The 16,816-nt window shown below is 37.9% G+C and overlaps 1 protein-coding gene across 5 annotated transcripts; it reads right to left on the reverse strand.

The window, feature by feature from the left end:
* Positions 1-2,743: 2,743 nt before the first annotated feature.
* AREG (amphiregulin) lies at positions 2,744-14,960 on the reverse strand. Of its 5 annotated transcripts, none has more exons than XM_081498638.1 (7): positions 14,896-14,960; positions 12,027-12,138; positions 10,519-10,749; positions 7,675-7,876; positions 6,792-6,947; positions 4,771-4,870; positions 2,744-2,915 (listed from the first exon to the last, which is right to left on the reverse strand). In XM_081498638.1, exons 2-6 carry the CDS (start codon positions 12,085-12,087, stop codon positions 4,777-4,779), a joined length of 744 nt encoding a protein of 247 aa, XP_081354764.1. In that variant the 5' UTR covers positions 12,088-12,138; positions 14,896-14,960; the 3' UTR covers positions 2,744-2,915; positions 4,771-4,776. The 5 variants fall into 5 exon arrangements, with proteins under 5 accessions (XP_081354764.1, XP_081354943.1, XP_081354663.1 ...); XM_081498817.1 differs by having other exon boundaries at positions 4,759-4,870; XM_081498537.1 differs by having other exon boundaries at positions 12,027-12,519.
* Positions 14,961-16,816: the final 1,856 nt, after the last annotated feature.

Here is a 16,816-nt window from a genome sequence, read left to right on the forward strand (position 1 = left end):
TGACTCGATAGAGCTTCTCCATCTTTGCCTGTAATGGTTCAATAAACTTTTATTTTGTTTTAAGGACTAAGAAATTACATGGAATCATAGGCAATTGCCTAGAACCTTCACAGTGACCATGGCAGCCTGAGTCATCCTTCCCAATGTTTGGTGACAACTGGGATTTTTCAATTCAAATATACTTTTCTGCAAACTCATTAGCACCTCATTTGGTAATATTGACCGTTTTGTGGCTTCAGTTACAACATGTATATTTTGACAACTCTCAATGTATAATTCTTCACCTCACTGGATTTCAAACTTGTGTATCCAACTGCTTCCTATTAATATATATCTCCTGACATCTCAAACTCAACAGATCCAAAGCTGCATTTATTATCACACTTGTATACCTAGTTTTTCCTCTCATCTGCTCAATTTCAGATGGGAGGTGAGAGCCAGTGTTGATTCAGTTGACTAATTGCTCAGGCTAGTACTCATTTCTTCACAAATCCATTAAAAACTAGAAAGGATGATTTTATGAAGTAGAGAAGAGACATTCTTCATTCAAGTATAATTAAAAAACCATGTTTTTCTTTTAGAATATTCAATAAGCTAGCTCAAGAGATGGCTACTTAAAACTGTGTCACTATCTTCCTAGCCACTAAAGTCAGGAACCTGAAGCCCACTCCAGATTTCTTCTCTCCTCTCACTATCTTGTTCCCTTGGTTTCGTTGTCAATAACACATCACCTTATTTTTGCTTTTTCAATCTACAAAATCATCTCCAAATACATGTTGGGTTTCTCATTCCCTTCCTTAACTTTCCAACTTCAACTGTTTTTCTTTTCACTCTCGGAATATTTTAACTGCTTCCAAGCTAATCTTCCTACCTCTGGCTTTGGGCTTTACCTTCACCATATGGTTGACTGTTAACTTACTTGAAATACAAATGATCAGCACTATCCTTGATCAACTGACTTGAATGGTTCCTCATTTAACTTACAGTGTAAGTTATGTGCCCTGTGTGCCCCTGCTCTGACCACTCCAACTTCCATTATAGCCTCTCTTGACTTTACCATTTGTTTCAATAATCCTGAACTATTTTATATATTTTCCTTTTTGAGGCATACTCTTTGATGACTTTGTAATTTGCTTGTGACTCTAATGGTTTCTCTACATAACTCCTACTCACCCTTCAAAGATTATCTCAGATGGGCCCTCTTCAAGAAATCCTTCCTGCTTCAGTCAGCCTGGTCTGGATAAGAGCTCCTCTAAATCCTATGAATTTCTGGTACATATCTTAATCCAGCTATTTACTGCACTGTATTGACAAGACACACTCTCCCACCAGTTTGGTGGTAAATGTCCCCAAATAAAGGCTTTTTTGTCTTATATCCCTAGCACTATATTTGAGTCATCCACAATAAATAATCAGTAACTGATGCTGAGGAAAATGTATACTGCAGATGTGCACACACAGGTGAACCAGAGGTTCACAACACTGACTGTAAATAGAAATCTTTAAAACATACAGGGACCAATGACCTACCCCTGACGATTTAAGTCAGAAACTGTGAGGAGGGTGGCAGGGTTGGGATGAGGATTGCCACTTTGACATTTAAAACTCAACTAATAATGTGTGAGACTGTGAGCCAGTTGATTAGATGATCACTGGGCAAGGATTTGGAAATCCCAGTGGCTCAGTTGGTATAGAATCCGCCTGTAATACCAGAGTTGCCGGAGACATGGGTTCAGTCCCTGGGTTGGGAAGATTGCCTGGAGGAGGAAATGGCAACCCATTCTAGTATTCTTGCCTGAAAAATTCCATGCACAGAGGAGCCTGGAGGACTACAGTTCAAAGGGTCACAAAGAGTAGGACATGACTGAGCAACCACACGCATGTTAGAGACAGATGAAAGTGTTGATATTTGAGGCACCTTTCATCCATGAAATTCCATGAGATGATTGCTGGAAATATGCTTATTATTGGTGAATATTCTCAAAATATACCCCGCACAACAGAAAGGTTATTTTGTTTTTCACCCAGATAACTTAGGTGACCAGCCAGGGAATCATTCCACAACCTTAATGCTTTTGAAAGAACATTCACCAGAAATACACATGTATTTAAAATAATGTAAGAAAAGAGTAGCAAGTGGAGAAAAAGAAGAGTGGGTTTTAAATGCTTTATACATTTATGTCATGATATTAAGGAAAGAAGTCTCAAATCTAAATACTTTCTGGTTCATGCAAAAGCCCATATTCAAACCTTATTCCTTTCTTGTTTATGGTGATGATAATGATGGGCAATATATTTTCTCTCTTTTATAATATCTATGTCTACCGTAACAGAGAGGCTATGCCACATGTTGATTTCAGAAGCTTTAATAATTTGTTGGACTTGCAATAAGTTCTATGTGGAATAAGAAAGAGCAGTTTGGGACATCAGTATTTGTGGGAGGACTAAGTGACTCTAGTCAATAATTTTCCCATTAAGAGTACTTTCTAAGAAAACAGTTAAGTATTGAAAATAAACATCAAAACAGTAAAAAAAAAAAAAAAAAAAGAAAGAAAGAAAGAAAGGGAAGGAACTCCTTTTAAAATGATCATTTAAATGTTAGAAAAATACCCTAAAGTCTTACAGTCTCAAAAGTCATATTCAAACTCTCAATCTGTTTGATTTAAAAAAAAGTTTAATGAACTGTAAAATAAATACACTTCCATTAAATATTAAATAAATTATTTACAACTTGAAAAAATACTTTTTATCTCCATGCATCTTTATGTACAGAAATAAGACTTAGCATTAAAAAGTGACAATTGAAAGTTTAAAACCATCAGAACGAAAAGGTTCTGTTTTCTTAGGATTGGCTGAAAAGAGGAACCAATGTATCACTTGCAGTTGTGACCTGGCAGTGACTCCGATCTGATACCCTGTTGGAAAATAAAATGAACTGTTAGAGACAGCCCAATTCCAACATAGCTTTGAGATAAAGTCAAAGAATAATCATCAATCAGAATTTCTGCCAATTTTTTTTTTCCCTAGGATGTCTTGTGGAAAGTGCTAAAAGCTTTTCAGAGACAGACTAGCGCTTCTGACTTGAACCTGTCTTTCACATCTGCTTTGGTTATATGCCTACTTGGGTGGAAGACTGTATACGTTCAAACGTGTATATGTTCAAATTCTGTTTATTAAAACTGCAACACTGTGAATAGTGATGAGAAATAGTTTTCCTAACCAAATCTATAAAGCGGACATAATTAAAAACAAAGATTAAGTGGCTCAGTATATTTATGATATACAGTTAATTTAGGATAATTAGTACCAAGGGCATAATAATAGTAGCTAGTAGTTAATAAGCAGCCACAATATGCCAACACAGCATATTCCTTTTCCTAAAGTCATTCCGGACCTCCTTTGAGAAATTTCAATTGCACTAAATAACCAAAAATAAACTCTTATTCATGCTGGTGACTTTAGCTTCAGAACATTAAGCCAATTCATTAATAACTTTTGATGAATAAGTATTGAGTATTGCATTGGCATGGATAATTATTTATTTCATGACTTACTGAGCTAATTCTATAATAGGCTCAGAACATAATGCCTGTACTTAACCAATGCTAAAGATAGTGTTCTCCAAGCATCTGGAATGTTAATAAAAAATGGAACTGCAGACTTAGTAGATTTAGGATTTGGCTTAGAAATATGCATATTTAGCAAGGATCTCAAGTAATTATTAAAGCAATTGAAGGCAGAAAATAATATTGGGCTGGCCAAAAAGTGCATTTGAGTTTTTCTGTAAGATTGTAAGGAAAAATCCTAACATACTTTTTGGCCAATCCAATAACTTAAGGATGTGACCTCTTTCCAAAATGTCTGAGGAAATGGAGTTCCTTCTTTTGACTGACGTTAAGAGTGTCCTTGATCTCCTTGCCTCCCCTCTTCCTCTGGAAGTTTGCTTCATCAGCTGTTGACTTTAGTTATCAATGAAATATGCCTCTCCATACTTTCTCCATACAACATGCTCAGCTCTCTCTCTTCACAAATTTTTTTTTTTTTGAATAAGAACTACAATCTGTACACTAACCAAGTTACCTCTCAAGTGTGAGCCCCTCTCCATTCCTACTTCTTTTCTGTGCAAGGATATTCCACCGGTGTTTCTACTTCCTCACATTTGTAGTGCATGATGTTGGCTCTCTACCATGTGAGCTCCGCCTATCAGTTCAACCTTATCTTCTCCAACACCATTTGAACTAGGTCAGCTTTCAAGTCTTTCTAAAATAATCTAGCCCATCTCACACTACTGATCTTCACGTCCACTTATAATCATTTGTCCCAGTCTCATCAGTTCTTTGAGGCTCACTTCCAATGCCATCCTCTGTTGCACCTTTTTCTGCTCCCTGAATGCAGCCCACTGGATTCTATCTCTCCTTCACTGGAAACTCCTCGTATTCCGTTAGTTCCTTTTTTATGACATGTATTTTACTCCCCCTGATATTCTCATTTCTTGCAGTTTTTTTCTATCTTCAAAACACTAAGTTCTTTGAGAACAGAATTTGTGTTTCCTTCATTTTTGTATCCCTTAGAATAGTAAGGACATGGTCCATTCTCAGTATGGAACTGCAACTCAAGCTGAAAGAATAACACTTTTGTGTAGTCAATGTTCATAGTGTACCATTAAGAAAACTTGCTTTTCTCATTTTTCTTCAGATAATAGACGTTATATTTTTTAAATTGTAAAATATTATTTAAAATATCTTATAAAACTCAAACCTGCAATAATACCTTCAGTTACGCTACAGCATGTGCATTTCCATTTTCTTGTCGAAGTTTCTTTCGTTCTTCAGCGACACCTTCATATCCCCTGAGGTATCGTCTTCGAAGCCTTCAGAGAACAAGATATTCTACTGTCATCAAAGTTCTATTCATATATATATTGCCTGGGGTTTCATGAGCACAGGGAATTTCTTTCACGAGTCCTTATGGACCACTATACATTTATGGACCACTCCACCAAACCCCAAACTAAACCCAGCTAAAAAGTATCACCAATGTTCTTTTAAGGGAATCTTTATGTTGACTTTATATAAACATATTCCCAAAGTACTGAGATTTAAACAAATGTGCATTGGGATGCAAACTTTTAGAAGGCATGAAACACATGCATATTTTTCCCCAAAACAGCACAATTGCAGGCACAACTGGAAGAAGATAGTATAGCTTTACCACAGAAGGGCTGTATGCCTGCACAAACTAATGTAAATGCTTAGTTTTTTTTTTCAAACAGGCTTAAAAACAAATTGATTTTATTTCTAAATATAATAAATATTTCTAATTTTATTTATTGCTACATGATACCAAAAAACTCAACGGTCTGAAATGTTTTAGTGTTGTTCAAGCAATTCAATTTTTATTAGCTTTTTTATCTACTAAATGTTATCATTAAAATCTTAAGAACTTTTGTTGTGATGTTTGGGAAAAAACTGATTTCAATTATGAAAAAGCAGCAACTGTGTCTTAGGCTGTCGTTTCAAATACAGGGAAGAATACAAGAAGAAAGGAAAACATGACGAAGTTTTTCCATACTTTTCCAAAGGATTATTAAATATTTCAACTTGAATAATTATGAGTTTTTGAATAATTCTTTCAAAACATCTTCCCTAACTGGCAGTTTCTTCTTCTGTCATTCTATGAATGTATTTCTCCTAAACACACTTGCATATCATATCGGGCTTGAGGTACCAACAGACCGAAATAATTTCTCGGATGTGCAAAACAAATTTAAACCACACATCAAACTTTACGTGCATCATAAAATTGTGTTTTACCTGGCATTTTATCATTAGCTGATCTGAGTTTAAAATAATAGTAAACAATGACAAAAGATAACCCCTTGTTTCCTGAATGGCAGGAGTAGTAGATCATGTATACAATCCAGTTGTTAAAAGTAATTTACCAAGACCTAAAATTAGAATAATGAGTCTGGCTTTTCCCAAGCTCCAGTAGCACATGAGTCATTACAGAGCCATTCACACCCTCCCCCAAGCTCCTTAATCTACTGACTTTTGTTTGACAGACAATGCCATTTTTTACATACCCACCAGTGGCTACTACCAAGGACAGTCTAGTTCTAACATTCATTGGTCATGAAGCGAAGTAAGTGATCTGTAATTATGAGCACAGGGAAGATACTGCTAGAATGAAATAGTAATAGAATTGTCCCTGCTTCCTACGCCATGCCATATGCAGGAAATGTGTTTTTTTTGTTTTAGCAATTGAATTCCCATACTGCATTTGACAATAACAAAATAGGCATAAGCTCTAATAAGTCAGTACCATGCTATCAAATTCCCAGCTCAGAATTTTGCATTCTGACAGAAGCAGAAGACATAGTTTTTCTTGGCTCCTGGTTTGAAGCTTTTTGTGAATTTTTCGTATCAAAGCAATGTCTCTGACAACCTAGGTCTTAATTAGCTTCTGGGAAGTTTGCTTAAGCTTAATATACTAATAGAAGATATCAACAATTTGAGATTCAGAAGTAGCCACGAGTAGACATATAATATGAAACAAAACTATCATTTTAAGTTCAAGAAAAGGGGTTCATATATTAAGTTTCAATGGTGGCCAAAGGAATACATTTAACCATATTCTGTGAACTGTCAATAAAGTATAAAGATATGGCCAAATATCACATACCACCAACAGAATAACTCACGTAAAATATGATACCACATTAAGATAGAAATGCTGAAAAAAATCAACCTGGCATTACTTTATTAGGGATTTTAAAGACATGTCTTACTTACAGGATTGTAATAACAACAGCAACAGCTGTGAAGGTCATGGCAGAGACGAAAGCAGCTATAGCTGCTAAAGCAATTTTTGATAAATCACTGTCGACCATGCTCTGAGTCTTCATGGACTTTTCCCCACATCGTTCACCAAAGTACTCTGGATAACAACTGCAAACAACCCACATTTTAAAATTATAATCACTGAAAAGATTTCAATAAATTTTACATTTACTTTCCAGGTCACAAACCATCATTAATTCTAGCATTCAAAAAATCAGTCCAGACATTTATTTGTATTTCAAAATGATGAGATGTAGAATGCATTTGAGCCTAAGGTCTATTAGTATAAGAACAAGTTGAGATTAGTCTGGGTGTGATATTCCAAGAAGACACGCCTTTTCATTCTTTGTGCTCCTTGTATGACCAACTGATGAATTCAGTGGCTTGTTATGCAGCTAATACATTCCACTACCATTTAATGTGCTAGCAGCTTTTAGGGGGAAGGAAGCAAGAACAACATTAAGTGAAAACTACCTTAGTTCCTTTTTTATCAAGATGCTTTGTAAAATATATATTATAAAATGATGATTTCCACCAGGGTTCAGCAAACTATTGCCCATGGGTCAAATCTGGCCATTTGCTAGGTCTTTTATAGCACACAAGTCGAGAAATGTTTTATTTTTTTACAGTTTTAAATGGCCATGTTTTAACTGGTCATATGATAACCGTATATAATCTTGACCCACAATACCCCAAATATTTCATATCTGCTTCTTTAAGGAAGTTTGCCAACTCTTGATTTATACATTGAAAAAAAACAAATGGTTTTCTGCAACTAGAGGTTTCAGACACAGTGTTAGAAATATAGAATACCATATGATTTAGGGTAACTTACTGGCACGATACTGTTTCCAGTTGCTCTAAAAATGTGCATATTCCATGAATGCAGAAATTTTGAAATTCTGCATCACACAGATTTTTCTTCTTTCTGTTTCTTCTATTTTTTCCATTTTTGCCTCCCTTTTTCTTTCTCTTGGGTTTATCTGAAGTCTTTTCACTTTCCGTTTTGTTTTTCTTAGGCTTAACTACCTGTTCAACTAAAGAAAAGAAAAGAAAAAATTTATTGACAACAGTCTCTCTTTATGTGGAACACCATTTTGAAGACATGAGAGAAAAATGTCCTAGCAGTGAAAGTTCACAGGGAAAACAGCTGTATCAGTCTCATTTTTTAACACAACTCATAAACAATAATTGAACAAAGACAATATCTGTATTATGTGGCACTTAAAATTTGAACACGTTTATTATTTTATTAGCTTGAAAACATATTTTATTTGTATCAGTATTATTATTACTGATAACAGGAATAATAGGAGTTACTTGTCTAAGAAAATCCATGAAATATTTTAAACATTTGTTTTCACTTCTAATACATACCAGGTTCTTGGCAACAAGCATTAATTTAATTAAACCCAAATCACAGTTGAATATATTGTTACTATCCACATGATACAGATGAGAAAAAGCGGAGTCGAGTAAAGACAAGTAAATTGCACTAAGACAGTAGCTAGAAAATGGCAGTGCTGGGATGTTAAAGCCTATTAATTCCCAATTATATTATGTTTTCTCTTGGAAAAGCTCAGTTCCATTAATTAAAGTGGGGTTTGAGTATATTTGATGATTTTCTTTACTTATATCAGTCTTGTGCTATCATAGTTGGGAATTGGTGTGTATTACCTAAGGTGAAGAAAACTGAGAATTATACATTAGAGTTAACTTTCTTCAACTCCCAGATTACAACAGATTATAATTAATCGATATCTTCTGGGGGCTAATTTCTGTGATCAATCCATTTGAAAAATAGAAGTCCAGAAGTATTTGTACTTGATGCTTCATGGGTTCATCCTAACTTCAGATTCACAGAAACCTTTGTTTGGTGTTATAGCTAGGCAGGGTATCGCTTACCCACACATTAAATACAGGAAGGAGGAGTTTCTATGTTAGAGCTGTGCATTTTGTCATACTACTCTCTGCATAGGTTTATCTGAGCAAGTATTTAGTGAGTCCAGAGAAAAGAGTCATAAAGTCATAATAAAGTTAGTCATAATGGTTCTGCAGCGCCCAGTAAATAGAGAACTCTAGAAACATAAGGAAGGGTAGCAAAGCTGGAGCCCTGTGATTAAGGTAATGAAAAATTAAATACTTTGAGTATTTCATCAGTCATTATATCAACATGAACAATAGACAAATTAGGAGCAATGTTTAATAGGTGGCTATGCAATTTTTGTGTTGAAACTTCCCTCTGATGATAAGAAAAGTACTACAAATTAGAACAGTTCCTCTAACAGAAACATTTTAAATCAATATTACAGCACTTTATCAGATACTTTACAAATTTGAGACAGAGACAGTCACTATGCTGAAGTGCTACAATAGACATTATCTTCATGGATCAATTTTCACTGTATTTTACAGTGCATTGTAATTTTAGCCCCTAACCGTTTTTATTCATCACCATCAATTCATTTGGCCTTATGAAATGTTAACTTGAAACATCTTTAAGAGAAAAATTTCTAGAGTCTTAAGGGTCTCATCTCATCCCTCTCCCAAAATAAGAATTATAGATGGACCCCTTTCCCACCTTATGTATAAGCACATAAGGGAGGTGTGCAGCAAGGGAGGAAAATGAGTGTTCGATAAAACTTTTCCCACCTGCCGTTGTTTTCATGTTATCACTTGCTATTCCTTCACCAGTTCTGGGAGCTAGACAGAGGGGAGGAGTCAGAGAAACTAAGATCAGGAAAGAAGACACTTTAAATCCTGCCTTCATAATGGATGCTCCTAGGATATTTAGATCTGATTTACTGATGACCTCGTCTGCCCTCAAAATCCAAAGTAATATGAGAGTAATGAACAATAGTGACCTCTTACTCTGGTACCCTCATTTTAAGTAAATGCTCTTTTTGAAAGATCAGATAACAGCAGACGAAAAGAAATTATAGGTCACTATTATTTAACTGACAAATGAGATTTGGGGTTAAACAGAGATTTTAGTGATATAAAATCCATGCATATTTGTTCTTTAATATTTCCAGAAAGTGATATTACTATTATTATTACCAATGTCTCAACACAATACATAGTGGCTAAGATCCAATCATTCTTTTCCCATTACATCTTTCTGTTCCCTTACCTGGGTCTCCTGCACTGCAGGCAGATTCTTTACCAACTGAGCTATGAGGGAAGCCCTATTTGTGTCCAACTGCAGTTATTTAGAGAAAAATGGTGGTGGGGAGTGGCTATAAAAGCTGAGATATAAAGTATATGGGATTGGTTGATGGCTATATTGGTTTCTCACATGGGGGAGTGGTCATGTGGCAGAGTATCTGAAATCCAACAGATTGGAGTTTCTCATTCTGGCTGTGGAACTTTGGGCAAAATGTTTAACCTTCTTAAGCTTCAGTTATCACATCTGTAAAATGATAACAATTCCTACCTCCTAAAGTTGTGAAGATTAGACTTACCAGACATGAAACGTTTGTTAGAGCTCCAGACACCAAGGTTGTGCCCACTAAAAGCTCTTTTTATCTCAGTTTCCAGCTTAACTAGTGGGATGCACAATAGTCATACACACAAGAAAGCCACTGGAAGATCCTGGAGAGGCTTTTCTTTTGAAGCAGCTTTGCTCATACAAACCACATATCTTATAGGCTATACTGTCACCTTATCCTCTACTCACCTCTGACTGAATCATCTACAATATAGCCAGATATCTGTGGTTCATTATCATACTCTTCTGCATAGTCATAGTCGATCCCCGAGGACAGTTCGCCACCAGGAGGAGTTTCACTTGCAGAGGAAATTGCACTTCTTGAGGTCACCTCAAATCTGTCAGCACTGTGATCCCCAGAAAATGGTTCCCCTTTTCCAGAGTAGGTGTCATTAACGTCTAATCCAGCAGTATAATGGGCTATGGGAGCGAGAATGAGAGGAGAGAAGAAAAAGTAAAGTGGGGTGCCTTTTCTCTCCAGTCAATTCTGTTCGGGAGGAATGTTTATCTTCAAAGCAGTGACTGCACATGTGTTGCTGTTTGTGACTGAGTCACTTATGAAAGCTGCTTCATACTCTGCTGACAAGCAAACTCAGCTGTCCCAATTACAGAGCTTCTTTCATTTAGGATTTCTTTTTCACAGATAATCTACATTAATTTCCACATCAAAAACCCACCAAATAGGCAAATTAATGTAATATGATTATTTAAGAGGTAACATCTAAATATGACCATAACTTCATATATATATATATATATATATATACTAGAATGTTACCTGTTCCATTTTAATAAACAGATTCTAGAGATAAATCCAAGATCTTAACACATGCTTACCTTTTTAAAAAGAGTATGTATGTCAAATGTAAAAAGTAATATGAGTAGTAGTTGATAATAAATGTTCTTATTGTCATTGTTTCTTATTATTGCTCTCACCTACAGAAGAAACTAGGGACTAGGTAAGACTTGGGGGCTAGTTTCAAGTCCCTGCTTTATCTTTTGTTGTTTAGTCGCAAAATCGTGTAGGACTCTTTTGCAACCCAATGGACTGTAGCCCTCCAGGCTCCTCTGTTCATAGAGTTTTCCAGGCAAGAATACTGGAGTGGGTTGTCATTTCCTTCTCCAGGGGATCTTCCCAACCTAGGGCTCGAACCCGCATCTCCTGCTTGGCAGGCGGATTCTTTAGGTCTCAAAATAGTGTCCGAGTGGTGCTTTTAAGTGGAACTTCTCCCTGGGACAATGCCAGGCCCTCTAGAATGGTAAAAACAAAATCGCTTGACAGAGGAGACGGAGAGTTTAGGTAGGAGGTAGAACTCCTTGGTCTGGGACTTAACTAGTCTTCCGCAAGATCTCCGGAAATCACTTTACCGCTCTGGACCTCTGTTTCTTTATCCGTAAAAGGAAAGGTCTGGATCTCAAGATCTCTAAGCTCTTTCCTCCGGACTAACGTGAGAGTACCAAGATTCTCAGGCACCCTCCTGCTGGCCTGGAACCTCTAAGACACCCGGCCTCTTTTCTCTATCTCCATAGGAGGGGTCGGTATGTCGATTGCCTCCCACCGGACAGAGCCGGGGGACACCCAGGGGCGGCTTTTTTTTTTTTTTTTTTTTTTGAGAAACAGCAGCAAAATCCAAGAGGCGACCGGTTTGGCCGCGGCGGGAGAGGCTCCGGGCAGCTCAGAGCCGGGATGTCCTCACCTGAGCCGAAGATGAGGAGCGACAGCACCACGGGCGCCGGCGGCAGCAGCAGGGCTCTCATTGGTCCCTCGGAGCGGCGGCGTCGCGGTCTCTGGGGCAACTCGGCCGGGAGCTGCGGGCGGGAAGAGGCGGCGGTGGCCGAGAGCTGGGACGTGGGGGGCCGCGTGGCCGAGCTCGCAGGCCCGGCCAGCCTGGGGCGCTGGAGGCAGCTCCTGGAGCTCGCCTCGGGATCCCTGGGCTTAGGTTCCCTGGGCTCAGGCTGGGGCGCCAGGTGTGCGAACATTCCGGAGGTGCTGCGCGCACCTGCCGCTTTATAGGCCGGGCGGGGACCCGGGCATCGCCCGTGACGTCACGCCGCCGCGGAGGGTGGAGGCTGGCGGCTTCCCGGGAAGAGGTTACTACCCCAAAACCACACACGGAAGCCAGGCGCCCCACCTCCTGGGGGTGCAGAGAGCCGCTGGAAGGAAGTGAAAATTAAACCTCTCGCTGCAAGCTGAAAAAAAAAAATTTACCAGATCCATACAAGGGACGGGAGTGGAGTTTGGGAGCTAGGAGCTGACATTCAAAAGTCCCGAACTTTCAACCCATCTGAAAATCCTCCGAATATACTTTGGTTGATCTTAGTGTTACCACAGACAGGAATTAACTAGAAAAAAATTCCATTTTAAAATGTTAAAGTACCTTAAGATCAGGAGTGATTTAACAATGGCCCGACGTCTTTAACAATAACGGTCATAATATGACTACAGAGCCCACCTCCTAATGAGAAACTGCTCTATTTACCTTATCTCACTCGGGTGCCCTTCTCCACCCACTACTGTGAAGTGGTCAGAATTTCCAACCACCTCCCGTCCAATTTCTTTTTGTGGCCCAGGGGCCCCCGTCCTTGTCAAAGTTATTATTTACTGACTTTTTTTTTTTGGCAAAGCAGTACACTAAAAATATTACCAATACCACCTCACTCAAAACCTAGGGAGGTCTAAGTATCATTTTCCCTGTTTTACAAGAGAGACAAATGTCAGCTTTACAAGGCAGGAAGGACTTCACACAGCTGGTCATGGCAGGAGCCAGATAGATTCATCCTCAACCTCATTTCACTCTTAAACTCTCTTTCCACTCCGATAAAGGGATTTAGACTAAACTTCTCTTTGAAAAGAGAATTTCTACAGGAGAATAATATTTAACCTAAAGGAATAATCTCTGCTGATAGCATATTGGCATTGGAGAAGAGTGGTGGCCAAGATTTTGCTTCTGGAATCCCAAGACAGAATGGGCCAGCTTTGAGAGTCCATTTAGAGCCTAGCAGGGCATTTTAATCATGACAAATAGATAAAGTGAAGAGAGAGGGAGAGAGTCGATTAATTTGACAAACTTTGATGTGGAGACAACTACAGAACTTGATTTTTCATGACTTGAAGAAGAGAAAAAAGCATTGTTCTAAGTATTTCTTTGTCCTATCTCTTCCGTGACTGTTCCAGTAAAACAGTTCTTTTTAGGAATGTGGGTCACAGTGGCATGTGTCCTAATTCTGGGAAACTTTTTAAAAGTTGCCTATTTTTTAATGACAAGTCATAATAATGTAGGCCAAATAGTACCTTACATTTAGTAGGATAAAATAAACAGAGTCATGACTCATGTCTTCGCTCCTATTGGACATTTGTTGAGAGCATATTTTGTGTATTTCACTTGTTTTCTGTTTTATGCAGGGAGATAATTAAACAATGACCAGTTCCCAGTAGCTCAAGAAGGTGAAAGTCAGATGCAGAGCAAAGTAGGTCTGTTACATCAGATAAGAAGGATTGAGTGCCATGAAAAGCCAGGATGCAGTTTAGTTTTGTTCTGTGTATCACGGAAAGCATTGTGGAAAGATGGAGAGGTCACTCAATGGTCTTCCCAGAACCAAGTGTAAATGAAAAGAATACCTGAAGACAAGGTGTGACCAAGAGTGGAAAATCAGATGAGAAAGATGACCCTGCCCATTCCAGGGTGAAGCAGGGGCCTGCATGATCATCTTTTTTGGTGGATGAGGTGACTGTGATTCAGAGAGACTCACATTCTTACCAGCAGATTTCAAAAGATGGTGGAGATTTTGTTTAGCGTGCAGATTGTAGCCTAGGCTGCTATATCTTTCTACTCTCATAGGTTTTGATTTTGTTCTAGTCCTTCTCTTCCTCTCTTCTTACTCTTTCTTCTTATTGAAAGTGAAAGTCACTCAGTCCTGTCTGACTCTTTGCAACCCCATGGACTGTACAGTCCATGGAATTCTGCAGGCCAGAATACTGGAGTAGGTAGCCTTTCCCTTCTCCAGGGAATCTTCCCAACCCAGGGATCGAACCCAGGTCTCCTGCATTGCAGGTGGATTCTTTACCAGCTGAGCCACCAGGGAAGCCCTTCTTCTTATTGAGGTGAATGCAAGTTGTGCACATCTATCATTGAAAGTGTTTCACTTTGAAGGGAAAGTGGGCTCTTTACATTGGAAATTGTTTGTCTTTTTCCAGTTGGAAATTTAGAGGGTGAAAATTTACATTGGTGTGGAACATAACATAGCATCATGGGGACTGAGTGCTTGGTATGAACTTGAGATTCAAACCAATTGAGTTTTCATATACAAATTCCATCACATAGTAAATTACTTAATATCTGAAAGACTCTGGATTCCTCATCTGAAAATAAGAATAAAGATACACACGTGCTGTTAAGCAGATTAAATAAGATACATAAACAATACCACAGATCCTACTTGTAGTGAGTACACAATAAATTAATAAACTTGACTGTTACTAAATATTATTAACCTTAACATTGTGATAGTTACATTATATTAATCACACTGAAGAACTAAGGGACCCTTAGAAATGTAGCTACTCACAGAGCAAGTGATCAGTAATCTCCTCCAATATTTTCAAGCCATGAACTTTGTACCCACTTCACATTAAGATTAAGCATTTTGACATTATGGTGCATCACAGGATATCATGGGGTGTCATAATAGTTGCATCACAAAGTCAGCACCGCTTGATGACTCATGGCATTCAGGAATATAGAAGGAAACCAACCCCATGTAAGTGTGGGATTCTTTACATTCTGATTGCCAAGTTGAGACCAGGAGGAACAATTTCAAAAAATTCAAGTAGAGAAGCAACTCTTTTTACCCTAATAAGTTGATGATTTCCTCACTGGTTTGATATTAAAAGCAGCCCCAAAAGCAAATGTTCCTAGCCAGTTACACACTCTTTTGGTGCCTAGTTATCTAGAGCCTGATGATATTGTATATGTAGAGTGGAAAGAAACTCACTTTGACTCTGCTAAAAGGTATTCTATAGAACCCAGAGTAGAATTAGTTTTTGTTCATATAGCTGATCTTGAAATTTTACAGATAGCGTCAGGGTCTGAGTAAATATTGCATCATGGTCATTTTTATGAATCAACACCGGAACTCCCAAACTAAAATTAAGAAATTCTCTAAAATATAAGCAACAGTTCATATATTATTAACAGATGCATTCGCTCCATTTAGATGTCTATAATTTTCTACTTTTCATCTTGGAAATATCCACTCTAAAGAGTATGTAATTTCTAGTTCCTTCAAAAAGAGACCTTAAATGCGCTTGATTGTTTTAATTTGACAGAGTGAAATAAAATTTCTTGCTCTTTGTATCCTTCACATGATGACTCTTCCAGAGCAAGGACCAGGAGATGGGACTGAAAGTCATAAATGATTTGATACAGTGGGAACTAAGTAAACACAATATACAATTACAATATACATTGATATATGTGCAAAAATCAGCCCTCTAGGTAGTTCATTTATTCATCAAGTATATTTTGAGAAGTAAATATTGGGTTAGAACTTTAAATTAGTCATAGTATCCTTATTTTTAAGGTTTTCACTTTCTATTAAAGAGAAACACATAGTAACCAAGGAAGCAAGACACAAAATAATTTTAGGTAGTGAAAAGTGCTGGAAAGGAAATAGAATGTGTGATATAGAGAAATTGAATGGTGGAAGAAGATGATGTAAAGAAATACAACATAGCCCCTACACTTAAGTAGTTCACATTTTCTCCCCAGAGGAAACATGGCAAGATAAAATAGGGAGGATTATCCTATAGAATGATAATAACAATATGTAAGAGCAGAGATAGACTTGTGGGCTTCCCAGGTGGCGCTAGTGGTAAAGAACCTACCTGCCAATGCAGGAGACCTAAGAGATGCAGGTTTGATCTCTGGGTCAGGAAGACCCTGTGGAGAAGGAAATGGCAGCCCACTCCAGTATTCTTGTCTGGAGAACCCCGTGGACAGAGGAGCCTGGAGGGCTACAGTCCATGGCGTTGCAAAGAGTCGGACACCACTGAAGCGACTTAGCACATACACACACAGAGATAGACATAAGCAGTAATGAACAATAGAGACAGGCATATTCAAGAAAAATGAGGAATACAGAGGCCTTAAATTGGACCTCAAACGTAGACTATTTTAGGATATTGTAGAAGAGTCTATTCCACTAATTATTTCTTAAACACCTTTCTTAGCAGTGCTAGACAAGAGCTGTCTTTAGTTCTTAAGCAAAGGTTAGCTGATCGGAATCATCTGAGAACCTTTACAAAATGTACTCTCTGTTTTCCTCTCTTGATTCAGTATGTTCGATGTGAGTACCTGGCCTGTGTGTTTTTCTAAAACAACAACTTTCAGGAAAATTCTGGTGTGTACCTCTGATTAAGAACTACTCCACTAGGGAATATATAGGCAAAAAAATCAAGGTACATTCAGAGAGATTATAAAACGGTGGG

Source organism: Giraffa tippelskirchi, chromosome 1, assembly GCF_054371585.1.
Source record: "Giraffa tippelskirchi isolate mGirTip1 chromosome 1, T2T-mGirTip1v1.2.pri, whole genome shotgun sequence".
NCBI lineage: Eukaryota > Metazoa > Chordata > Mammalia > Artiodactyla > Giraffidae > Giraffa > Giraffa tippelskirchi.

Excerpts from the sequence above, each read along its gene's own strand:
- AREG (XM_081498537.1), bottom strand. The coding sequence starts at position 12,309 with ATGTTCGCACACCTGGCGCCCCAGCCTGAGCCCAGGGAACCTAAGCCC. Across the intron at positions 6,948-7,674 it reads CTGGAAACAGTATCGTGCCA|TTGTTATCCAGAGTACTTTG; the intron begins GTAAGTTACCCT and ends GGTTGTTTGCAG. Across the intron at positions 4,871-6,791 it reads GCTGTTGTTATTACAATCCT|GCTTCGAAGACGATACCTCA; the intron begins GTAAGTAAGACA and ends TGTTCTCTGAAG.